Source organism: Thamnophis sirtalis, unplaced genomic scaffold (assembly GCF_051295495.1).
Source record: "Thamnophis sirtalis isolate CommonGarterSnake01/CBP01778 unplaced genomic scaffold, rThaSir2_p1.2 scaffold_6, whole genome shotgun sequence".
Taxonomy (NCBI): domain Eukaryota; kingdom Metazoa; phylum Chordata; class Lepidosauria; order Squamata; family Natricidae; genus Thamnophis; species Thamnophis sirtalis.
The window spans coordinates 48,890,121-48,902,944 of record NW_028261386.1 but is presented as its reverse complement, the minus strand read 5'-3'; the positions used below and the strand labels follow the sequence as shown (position 1 = coordinate 48,902,944).

The 12,824-nt window shown below is 34.8% G+C and overlaps 1 protein-coding gene across 4 annotated transcripts in view; it reads left to right on the top strand.

The window, feature by feature from the left end:
* Window positions 1-12,824, top strand: part of EPRS1 (glutamyl-prolyl-tRNA synthetase 1) — a 42,989-nt gene that overhangs the window by 4,075 nt on the left and 26,090 nt on the right. For all 4 annotated transcript variants that reach the window (XM_014064254.2, XM_014064252.2, XM_014064253.2 and 1 more), the window contains exons 3-12: window positions 1,511-1,610; window positions 2,033-2,189; window positions 4,004-4,149; window positions 5,373-5,467; window positions 6,883-7,009; window positions 8,552-8,744; window positions 9,127-9,298; window positions 10,624-10,857; window positions 11,992-12,076; window positions 12,754-12,813. In XM_014064254.2, coding sequence (XP_013919729.2) covers window positions 1,511-1,610; window positions 2,033-2,189; window positions 4,004-4,149; window positions 5,373-5,467; window positions 6,883-7,009; window positions 8,552-8,744; window positions 9,127-9,298; window positions 10,624-10,857; window positions 11,992-12,076; window positions 12,754-12,813 — 1,369 coding nt within the window. The remainder of the gene's footprint in view (window positions 1-1,510; window positions 1,611-2,032; window positions 2,190-4,003; window positions 4,150-5,372; window positions 5,468-6,882; window positions 7,010-8,551; window positions 8,745-9,126; window positions 9,299-10,623; window positions 10,858-11,991; window positions 12,077-12,753; window positions 12,814-12,824) is intronic.

Below are 12,824 nucleotides of genomic sequence, written 5' to 3'. Positions count from 1 at the left end.
CTCCAATGGATGACTTTGCTTAACTGTTTAAAATAAGCCTCTAAAAAAAGTGCTCTCTGCAGGAGGAGACGAGAGAACCACTTGCCTCCTTTGCATAAGGATTTTTTCGCCTTTTAACCCTTGCTTAACTCTGCTCAAGTGATCATAAAGATAGTCTAAATGAGGCACATAGTTCTCTCGCTGCCTCCTACAGTTAAGCACTAAGCAGAGTCATCCACTGTGACTCTGGCAGCAACTACCTCAGACTTTTTCCTTTTAATTTTTTTTTCTTTTCATGATGACAGTGGTGAGGCTCTGCCTCCCCTGCTTAATTGCTTGTGCTTTATGCCTTATTTCAACTTCTGACAAGGTGAGTGATCTCTGATTTAATTGCTAAGTCAGAAACTGATTAACTTTTCAAGAGAATAGTTAACTCTTCTACATAACTCAGCTTTTCTTAGGTCTGCCAAGGTATAGATGCTGCTCCTGCATTGAAATTGTCATCTTTTCCATTGTGAAATAATGGCATTGATTTTTTTAAAAAAGAAATTGGAGTCATTGAAAACTGTGACTTGTAGGTAATGAAACAGTGAAAATTTAATGCCTTTTTTGAATGAATGTGAATGTGATTTTTCACTTAGTGTAGTCCTAGATAATAAAACCTTTTAAATTCCTTATCATCCCAGGAAGATAAAAGGCAGAGAAAAGTGCTGTGGAAAATCCATGCATGTAGTTTGCACAGAATCTTGTGATATAAATCATTTCTATACTTTGTGATGTATTCCATGTCCCTCCAAGGAAGATATAATTATTTATTTTATTCTCCTTTGTGTGACCATTTTAGTTACATAAAAATGGTTTTTAAATGTGCTGCACAATTCTAAATAAAAAACAGAAATGTAGAATTTCACAATAATCTATTACCATCAGGCAAATGAAAAAAATGAAAGTGCTACACTTCAATGAAAGACCAATCATATAGCAATAGCAGTAGACTTATATACCGCTTCATAGGGCTTTCAGCCCTCTCTAAGCGGTTTACAGAGAGTCAGCATATTGCCCCCAACAATCTGGGTCCTCATTTTACCCACCTCGGAAGGATGGAAGGCTGAGTCAACCCTGAGCCGGTGAGATTTGAACCGCTGAACTGCTGATCTAGCAGTAGCCTGCAGTGCTGCATTTAACCACTGCGCCACCTTGGCTCTTGACCTATTTTTGTTCAATCAACCATTGTTTATATTTGCCCGATGATGAGAATTCTTTTATTATGAAGTGTTGCATTTATGCATGGAAAATAAAGTGAAGGTGTCTTCAATTTTCAATAGCTTTTTAAAATAATTTTTTATTTTATGAAAAATTTAAAAGATACATTTTCATTAGCTTCTACTGTATTTGCAATATTTAATTTATGGGGTGGAACGGCTATGAATTAATCTGGAAACATGATACTGGGCTGCATGTTATAATGAATTCCTATACAATTCTCCTTCAAATATGAATAAACACATATATGTTCATTTTTTTTAAACAGCCAAGTTACGTTCACTGATGTGAATTCTATAGTTCGTTATCTGGCTAGAATTGCCACATCTGCAGGATTATATGGATCTAATTTGCTGGAGCATACTGAGGTAAGAAATGATCTTCTAATTTCTTGGAGATACACAATGGGCTAAGGTAGTCCTCAACAAGATAGTCCTTGACTTATAACAGTTCAGTTAGTGACAGTTCAAAGTTACAACAGCACTGAAAAAAGAAACATGACAATTTTTCACACTTAGCACCATTGCAGCATCTTCATGGTCACGTGATTTACATTCAGATGCTTGAAAACCAGTTTGTATTTATGATGGTTGCACTGTCCCAGGGTCATGTGATCACCTTTTGCGGCCTTCTAGGCTGATAACTCTTTAAATTCTAGAATTTCATTATCTGAATAACTATTTAATTATTTCTACTACTTATTTTTTTCTAATAAAATGTGTAGGTTTTATTGGCTATAATTCAATCTTTTTTGTAATTTATCGCACACATTTTTTCTTCTTTTTCAAAGATTGATCATTGGATGGAATTCAGCACCACAAAACTGTCCGCTCCTACTGAGTTTGCTTTAGCCATCCAAGAGCTCAATAACTCCCTTTCTCTGAGAACCTATTTAGTAGGCAACTGTTTGAGCCTTGCAGATTTCAGCGTTTGGGCGGCATTAAAAGGTAAGGGAACATAGTAAATATAGTAGCATAGTCATATCATTTAAAAAAAAAATAATATAATTAAGCTTATCAAGATGTAAAATACAAAAGAAAATGAAAATAGTAGGAAAAGTGGGGAAGGAAAAGGAAAATGAAGTACATGGGAAAAAAGAAAAAAAAGCAGCAATTCCTGACTCTTTTTGGCATTTTTAGCACAGTAGAATAAGATGGTAACATTACAATCTCAACTCTTTACTTTTATATACTTAATATGTACTAGCTGTTTTGGTAACAAGAAACTTATCAGCAAAGTCAAAGTTTCATTTCCCCCCTCATTTAAAGAACAATCTCCACAAGCGGTTTCCAAGCAGAAACAAAGTTGGATGTGTGTTTTTCTTTGATTAAGTTCCATCAGTTTTTCCAACCATTCAACCATTGTAGGAATTAAAATATCTTTCCATTTTTGCACATAAAAGCATAAAATCCTTGCTGCTGTTAATATAACAGCATGTTAATATCTTGATAAAAGCTCATTTATGTACTGAAACATCATAAGTATATAGAAGTTCATTTGCACAAACGACCAGAACCTTTGAAATTTAAATCCATAGAAACTTTTCCTTATCTGGTTTTCATTATTTATTACATTTAAGAGTACATACAGGTTGAGGGTTGAATATCACTGCGTCAGAGGTGGTTTGGCCTGGTTTAACTGAACCAGTAGTGGAATTCAGGCCTGGGTCACAGAATCGGCAGCAACCCAGGCCTGCCACGTCCCCGAACTGGTTCCCTCGCTGCTGCTTGGCCTCCGCTATTTTGATTTTTAGTGACTGCGCGTGCACGGTTCAATGTAAATTGCGCGAAGAACAATTTACATTGAACAGTGCACGTGTGTGCAGTGTGCATCTGGTGTGTGTGTGTGTTGCAGACCAGTAGTAAAACTGGCAGCAACCCACCCCTGCAGTGCATGTGTGTAGTGTGTGTAAGGCACACATATTCCAACACATTTGTTTACTAAAATTTCTCCAAAGTCAGATTTACTTATGTAAAATATATTTGAAAAGTCAAATGTAAATAATGAGGACATTGATAGTCGTGAAATCTCTTTAAAACATAATTAAGCATTTCTGGGACAGGTGATATACAGCGCTCAATGCTCTAGATACCCTGGTAAAGAGTCAGCTTTTTATTACCTAACAAAATGAGACAAGAGAGTGGAGCCTCTACAACTTTCAGGGTCACAAAGTGTGGGACTGCTAAAATATCAGTCACCTTTTAACATCCAATTTTTAAGTGATCTAAAAGGACAGCCCAAGTAGAACACAAAATGACATGAAAGCAACATTTTACCACAATAAAATATGATAATTGTACCTAATTTATTGTCTTTGAGCTATGCATGGAAGGCACTCCCGTTCTTTATATAGAAGTATTTCTTCCACAAATTCAGCTCTCATTTTGTAAATGCTGCCCCTTTATATTCACAGATGAAAAAGACTTGATAAAACACATTGAACTTAAAGTTCAAATACATTTCTTTGGGCAGTTTTCCCCCATTGTTTCTTATGATTCCATCAAAAAGTATGCTGACTGGTTTCCCCACAAAATGTAGTTAAATAACTTGGAAAATTTAGGCCTGAGTGATTCTATTTCCATACTTCACAAAGTAAAATAAGATATTAAAATGCTCTCTTTGCATTAGCTATTTCTCCAATTATTATATATAATTAAATTGTAGTTATTAATTATGTCATCTTTGGTGTAAGTTGTGTTAGTTATATTATCTTGCCACATGGTATTTCCTAGTTTGTAATAAATCTATATCTTTCCAATAGGCAACAATATATGGCAGGAGCAGTTATCTCAAAATAATGCTCCTGTCCATGTAAAACGCTGGTACAAGTTTCTTGAAGCACAAAATAGTTTTCAGTCTGTAGATTCCAATTGGAATGTGGGAGACACTGTTCGAAAAATAAAAATGGTAAGTGTTCAGCGATCCCTGTTTCAGAGTGCATCAAAATATAGATAGATAATACTGAACAAGCCATTTTTATACTTACCGTATTTTCACCCATATAACCCGCCCACGCAAATAACCCGCACACGCATATAACCCGCGGGTTTTCCGGATCGTGTAAAATATTTCCCGTATACCCCGCCCACGCATATAACCCGCCCACGCATATAACCCGCGACGAGTAAAAGAGAAGGGAAACAGCTGAGATGGGGGGGGAAGAAACGGAGAAAGAAGCCTGCGCACGCTGGGGAAGAGGAAAGGAACGGAGGAGAAGGAAACAGCTGAGATCGGGGTGGGGGAAGAAACGGAGAAAGAAGCCTGCGCACGCTGGGGAAGAGGAAAGGAACGGAGGAGAAGGAAACAGCTGAGATCGGGGTGGGGGAAGAAACGGAGAAAGAAGCCTGCGCAAGCTGGGGAAGAGGAAAGGAACGAAGGAGAAGGAAACAGCTGAGATCGGGGTGGGGGAAGAAACGGAGAAAGAAGCCTGCGCACGCTGGGGAAGAGGAAAGGAACGGAGGAGAAGGAAACAGCTGAGATCGGGGTGGGGGAAGAAACGGAGAAAGAAGCAAGCCTCCGATCGTGTAAGCCTCCGATCGTGTAAAATATTTCCCGTATACCCCGCCCACGCATATAACCCGCAGGGGGGCGCTGTGCATGTAAAAACCGCATATAACCCGCGGGTTATATGGGTGAAAATACGGTATATCCTAAAGAAACAAATACAACTTGCATATAGAGGCATGCAGGCAAATATATATTCATACACAGCATGAACATGCTTCTTAGGAATGAAAATAAAGCTTTTAAAAACCTTTTATGTTGAATTAAAACTAAAAGCAACTAAAACTGTTGCTTTTGAATCACTAACAGTCCAATAATTTGAAGGACCTATACATACCTGGTTTGAATTAAGAAATTGAATCATAGATCTGTATTAATAAAATAAAAATTAATACTACTTCGCGGTGTCCCCCCCCCCCCAAATACTTGTTATTTTAATGTGTGGTTCTATCTGGTGCAGAAACAGAGTATTGTTATATAAGATACCTTAATCTAAGATACCTTTAAACAGAATAAGCAGTAGTGCTTTCATATAATTGTTTATTAGTAAACCCATTATTTATTTTCATTAATTCCTGGGTTCAAACTTTGCAATTGAATAATTTCCTTTGTATTTGTATTTTAAGACAACAGAAAAGAAACAAGATATTGGAAAATTTGTTGATCTACCAGGTTCAGAGATGGGGAAAGTCATTGTTAGATTTCCTCCTGAAGCAAGTGGGTAAGGTGAATTGTTTTATAACAACTCAGTTCTATATGTCTTTGGCAAAATGGAAGAACATGCAATTAAATGAAGTTTTGCTTTCTATTTATATTACATTTTTTAAAAATTGTTCATGTACAATGAAAATGTTCTCTATAAAACTGCATTTTAAAATTCCAGTGACAGACAATATGTGAATTAGAAAAGAACATGCAATGTAGTTTGCATGTTTGATTCAGTATTCCATTCTGTATTATACTCATAATTTGGGGTTTGGAGGAGATGGTAAAGGGAGAGCCCACACAATATTGAAAATAACAGAAGCACAGGTGGCCCTTCAGTTATGATGGTAATTGGGATTGGAATGTTTGCTGCTAAGTAATTTGTTCATATATCTTGATATCATGTGACAGCTTTGCTTAGTGATGGCAATCTTGGTATTCCATTGTCATTGTTAAGCAAATCAACTGGTTGTTAAGTGAGGACATATCCTAATTCAAGCTACTCTGCCTTAGTCCCTACCAACCCAAAGTTTCAGTAAAGTCCATCTCCTCCTCAGTTCCCCCACCTGCCTATCTCCCTTCCCCCCCCACCTTCTCTGCTTTTTTGATTTTCTTGTGGGCTACCACTTCTGCCAACCTTGCTGTCCTCCACTCTGCAGGCATAGTTTAAATTGAATACTTAGTGATTGGATCTCTATTAAGCAAGGAATAAGCAAGATTGTGTAATGCTTGTTTAGTTGTTTATTTAGAGGCAAATATATAAGTAGGTATGTGCATGTACTTTTATATGCAGATGCCGTAGTTGTCTGAGAATCTGAATTATTTTGAGCGTTATATATTGCATGATGCAACAATAAGTATGAATCTGAATGTTTATCAAAGTTCGAATTGTGCTTAACATGAAAATGGAGTGAACAATTGCAAATATAAATGAATGTTGAAAAGCAGAAGAATCTCTGTATATTGATAGTAATTTTACAGCAGTTTTGGGTTATGCTGAAGTTCTAAGAAGAAAAACCCACAAACAGTTTACGTGAATTTACTTAAATGTTGACATAGGGAATTTCTTATTTTATTAGTAACTTCAGAGCTCCTTTATGTATCCTTACTCCTTATTCTGAATGAACTTAAACTTGTTTCAGAAAATTTCAGCCATTATGTACTGTAAAGGTTGACTGATAGTAAGGGGTAGTATAGGGTAATTAATGTAAGAAAGGCATTAGCTATTGATTCATGAGATTATGAAATTGTGACTGAAATTTAAATTGTCAAGTTTTTTATTCTAAATAAAATATATTGACAGTATGGAATCTGTTGTAGTAGGACTTTAAATGTTGCTTCATTTCTTTTCTTTCTTTTTTTATATTTACTTTTCCCCTTCCTATTGAAATCATTAAATTATGCTGTTTTCTTCTATGACTTTATTTCTAGCTACTTGCATATTGGTCATGCAAAAGCTGCGTTGTTGAATCAGCACTACCAGATCACCTTCAAGGGTAAATTGATCATGAGATTTGATGATACAAATCCAGAGAAAGAAAAAGAAGATTTTGAAAAGGTAATTCAGATATTCATGTGTGGTTTATTTTAGAATTGAAATAAGCAAGATAAGTCAGTACAGATTTTGAGCACATTCAAAGGGTATAAAGGTAAAGATAAAGGTTCCCCTCGCACATATGTGCTAGTCATTCCCGACGGGTGGTGGTGGTGCTCATCTCCGTTTCAAAGCTGAAGAGCCAGCGCTGTCCAAAGACATCTCCGTGGTCATGTGGCCTGCATAACTAAATGTCGAAGGTGCACAGAAAACTGTTATCTTTCCACCAAAGGTGGTTCCTATTTTTCTACTTCTATTTTTACATGCTTTCAAACTGCTAGGTTGGCAGAAGCTGAGACAGGTAACGGGAGTTTACTCCATTATACGGCACTAGGGATTCAAATCACCAAACTGCCGACCTTTCTGATCGACAAGCTCAGTGTCTTAGCCATTGAGCCATCATGTCCATGTAAAGGATATTTACAAAGTGTATAAATTGCTTTAAATGCAATTCCTTTACAGACTTGCTGACAGTAATGAAATGACAGTACAATTATTAAAATAAATGCGGACCATGTTGATTTCTAATCTATTTGAATGTAATGAAAATTTATTTTCCCAATGAATTTCAACTTTTAAAAAAAAATGTCACTATTTTTACTATTTGAAATCTATGTAACCCATGCCTTCCAATTCATTATTGTTGGATTAAGGAGCATCTTTTCATGATACCTTCCCAGGTTCTGGATGACACTTTTCAGGGCTGTACAGGCGTAAAGGGAGGAAATACCACACTCTATTTCTTGAGATATTTTTAAGTAACTGGTATGCATGGAATCTTGGTTAGGTTTCGTTTTGAGAAGGCTGCAGAGTTATGTACTTTAAAACAGGCCCATGTGAATTGGGATAATAATTATTACCTTCCAAAACTGTTTACTGCTCTTATCTTTTATGTTGCTTTAATGTGGGTTAGAAAATTGAATAAGAAAGTTCTCCCAGTAGGTGGAGACATCATCCAGACATGGGTTATTCCGGCCGGTGAAATGCTCCCATTAATAGCAGTTTTGCTCTTTGCTGAATCTACCCCTGCATTGTTTGTATATTAATAATGCCTGCTTATGTTAATAATATCAACTATATAATATGCAGAGTGTCTGGTTTCCTACTACTTCCTGATAGCCCAAAGAGCACACACATGCAGTATTGTTCGGAGTTCTACTCATATATTTCCTTGCTTATTCTCAGATTTTGCAGCAGTGACTCCCCAAATGCTTTACAGCAATTTGGGGTGATGCTGAAGTTCGAAGGACAAATAATCCAACCCACAAATAGTTTATGTGAATTTACTAAGTGAAACTTTTGATAGTCCTTCAAGTGGGCACAATTGACTGTCGGTGAATTTTCTAAAATTTTCTTTCTTTAATTACACATTTACAGCTCTTTGAAATGATAAAATGTAGCAATGTAGGAGAGGTTGCCATCTCTAATACAATGATAATAATAGTAAACATTTTTTAAATACCGATCTTAAATACCAATTTAATGTTTTAAAAACCATATATACAGGTGATCTTGGAAGATGTTGCAATGCTTAACATTAAGCCTGACCAATTTTCATATACCTCTGATCATTTTGAAAAAATAATGAAATATGCTGAGAAACTCATTCATGAAGGAAAGGCTTACGTAGATGATACACCAGCAGAACAGATGAAAATGGAAAGAGAACAGAGAATAGAATCTAAACACAGGAGTAATTGTAAGACCTTTTATTAAAGTTTTATCCCTTTTTAATTGAATGAGTGAAACGTATATACTATTTGATAATTATGTTATTAGCATAAGTTATATAAGCCTTATGAGTTTGAGATAATGATTAAAAATAACCTTATTAAGATGTTTGTTGCACTTAGGTTTCTCATATAAGCCAACATATTACTTGTTTGATTTTGGTTGATTGTGAATCAAGCCTGTGGGATTTATGAATAACGGTTTATAGTTTTATTTATGATTGGACAATGTCCAACCAACTGAAAGTAATGTTGAGATTCAAAACAAATTATTAATTATGTAAATTATTTTTCATATGTAAATATTATTAGAGCAAACTTAATCCTAATTAAATATTTGTAATCTTATAGCTGTTGAGAAGAATTTTCAAATGTGGGAGGAAATGAAAAAAGGAACAGAATATGGACAAACCTGCTGTCTAAGAGCAAAAATTGATATGAGTAGTAATAATGGATGCTTGAGAGACCCAACTCTTTATCGTTGTAAAAATCAGCCACATCCACGTACTGGAAATAAATACAAGTATGTGTTGACGAAGAATTCCTTTCACTTTCTTAGATTTTCTACTCTACTTTTCTTTCTTTTTTAGTTATTACAACCTAGTTTCTGGTTCCTTGGGAACAATTTTAACATTCCAGATCTTTATTTTTGTAGAGATTTTTATAAGCTGATATAATCTGATACTGAATTATGTATATTATTGATATATGTCTATTATTAAGTATGGAAAAAATCCATTCTTAAAACAACAAGCAATTTTAAGTTCTTAAATTGTTTATTACTCTAAATTATTTGTTTCCATGAGGAAGATTTGCTTCCATGAGAAAAGCAACTTAGAACTAAGGAGATCTAAGGACAATTAGAACAATTAATCAGTGGAACAACTTGTCTCCTGAGGTTGTGAATGCTCCAACACTGGATGTTTTTAAGAAGATGTTAGATATCCATATGTCTGAAGTGGTGTAGGATTTCCTGTCTAAGCAGGGGATTGGACTAGAAGACCTTCAAGGTCCCTTCCACCTCAGTTATTCTATTAAAGAGGTTAGTGACGGGACTGAATCGCTTCATCCACTAGACTTGAAGATGGGCAGAAAGGAGCCAAGAAATTATATAAATATTTATTTTAGGTCTTATTGAGATATTCACAAGTACACTGTTGAGCAATGTAAGAAAAATAGTTTTGAGTTTTACTTTGTTGATCTTAGTTGTCATAGCTTATTAGGATGAATTATCTCTCTTACAAAAGAGGGGAGAAAAACTAAACTAAAAAATTAAGAACTAATATTGTAAAACCTTCTCCCCATGAATGTTCAGGAGGATAAATCTTGATTTGGTAGCCTTGATAATAAGAAATGAGAAAGAGTAAGCACCTTTCCCTTCCATATTGATTCCTCCCTAAAACTGCTCTTCTGCTTCTACATACTCTTATTGGAGAAATGTTATTTGTTGATATTTATTTACTTTCTGGAATACTCTCATCAAACCAAATTTGCTGTATTTACTAATATTTAAGTGTGAGTTCCTGTTTTTATATGAATCAAAAACTTGTCTATTTCCCCACTTTCTGGAATATATCTAGTACTGAGAAATAACATGTTACCCAGATTTCATAATAGATTCTCCAGAATCTCCTTAATATTTTAGGAATAAACTGATACTTATTGTCGCTCTATTCAAATACAGTGTAAAGTTTGCAATTGCTGTAAACATTCTTCTTGTTTTTAACGTGCACCATTAGACTGATAAATACTGTTGCGTCAGTGATCGCTTTTGAAATGTATTAATGATAAGATGTGACATCTGTCAAGTATGCATGAAGGTTAATTCTGTTTCTGCTTAACTTTCAGTATTTACCCCACATATGACTTTGCCTGTCCCATAGTGGACAGTTTAGAAGGTGTTACTCATGCATTAAGAACAACAGAATACCATGATAGAGATGAGCAATTCTACTGGATCATTGAAGCCTTGGGAATAAGAAAGCCCTATATCTGGGAGTACAGTCGTTTAAACCTCAACAATACTGTGCTTTCTAAAAGAAAGCTCACTTGGTTTGTCAATGAAGGGCTGGTAGATGGCTGGTAAGTGAAGTTGCTTAGCTTGCTGGTGTCTGGATGCTTCTAAAATATGTACTAGATTATTTCATTCCTATATTCATACTGTAATTTATATGTTATTAATAAATAAAACTTCCGATTACAAAAACTTTTTAAATTAAATGTGACCCTTACCCATTATCACATTTATGTGTTTGCTGTTAACAGAAAAAATAAATTATTTTTAGACATTTTGCTTTTATAAGTATTCCAAAATATTGGCTTTTATGTTTTTTTAATGTTGTTATTACTAGTTCATGGGCTTCATGAGACCTTCAGATGCCTCTCTGCTTCTGCGCCTCCCCTTTCCTTTGAGGTTCATTAAGCATTCAAAAGTTTGCATCATATTAATTTGGTCAATATGAAAAATAATTTGTCAGTGTGGAAAGGATGATTTTAAGTTTCTAGGTGTACTGTGAGCGTATATAAAATTCTGCAGCCACTAATGTGACTTTCAGTTTCTTCCCTAATGCTCCTAAATTGTGGTAATTTGTGGTAACTTGCCTAATAAATGCATCTGGCATGGTACAGTATTGGGTGCACAGTACTTGATACAATGTTAGAACAACAGAAGAAAAAGATTTAGGTGTGCTCATGGATAACTGCAAAATGGCAAGCAGTGTGTTGAGGCAGCTGTGGAGTCAAACAAAATTCTGGGATGCATCACCAGCAGGAAAAAGGAAGACCTAATTATATATAATTATACACAACACACACACAAACACACACAAAATTTGGAATACAGTTCTGAGACCTCATAGATAGATAGATAGATAGATAGATAGATAGATAGATAGATAGATAGATAGATAGACAGACAGACAGACTGACTGACTGACTGACTGACTGACTGACTGACTGACTGACTGACTGACTGACTGACTGACTGACTGACTAGATATAGATATAGATAAGATTGAGCAAATATACAACAAAAATGGTGCAAAATCTGAGGGACACAAATTAAACAAATGCTAAGAATTAGCCAATATTAAAAATTGGAATTCATGCAATCTAAGATAAGGCTGTGTAAAATGGATGGGAGAACTAACCTTGTGTTTTGAATTAACAAGCGTATTTTTAAAGCCATCCCATTAAGTATTGATTGCTTTCTTTAAGGGATGATCCAAGATTTCCAACAGTTCGTGGTGTCCTTAGAAGAGGTATGACAGTAGAAGGATTGAAACAGTTTATAGCTGCACAGGTAAGAGTCTTTATTTTCAAATTATGTAGAAAGTGATTGCTACAGTATCTTTGTAAAATTACAGTGGAATCCATTGCTCATCTTTGACTTGCAGAATTTCCTGCAGTCTATGCACCTTACCCAAATTTCTTTTGAGAGATCACCTGTCTCTTTTGGGACAAGATTTGAAGAAAATGGGCGAAAACTTCAAATAATATTCTAAAGTATTGGAAGTTTAATAAAGCACACTTTGTTAAAGAAGCTGTGTTAGAAAATATTAAAATATTTTAAAATATTAATTATTAAAAGATTTCCTCTAATTGATTTATCTTTTCAAAATAACCAATTAATATTGCTATATTCTTAAAGGATATTGCTGTCGTGTTACAAAAATATAGTTTATACACAAAAACATAAAGACACAGGAAAATGGTTACAATTAATATGACTTAAGTTAAAGTACTTAAGTAAAGTTACAAGTTACTTCCTTCTTGCTACTTGATGGATACAGGATTTCTGCCTTTGCGTTGATTGATTAAATATATGTAATTAAATTAAATATACATAAGATAATTGGCCAATTAGCAATAGAACCACGTTTGGCTTTATACCATTTCCACCATTTATCATTGTGTATTAAATGTCTGTAATTATTATTTATTCAGATGATGCATTTTTTTTTCCTTTATATTTTACAGGGGTCTTCAAGATCAGTTGTAAACATGGAATGGGATAAAATTTGGTCATTTAACAAAAAGGTACATTTGTC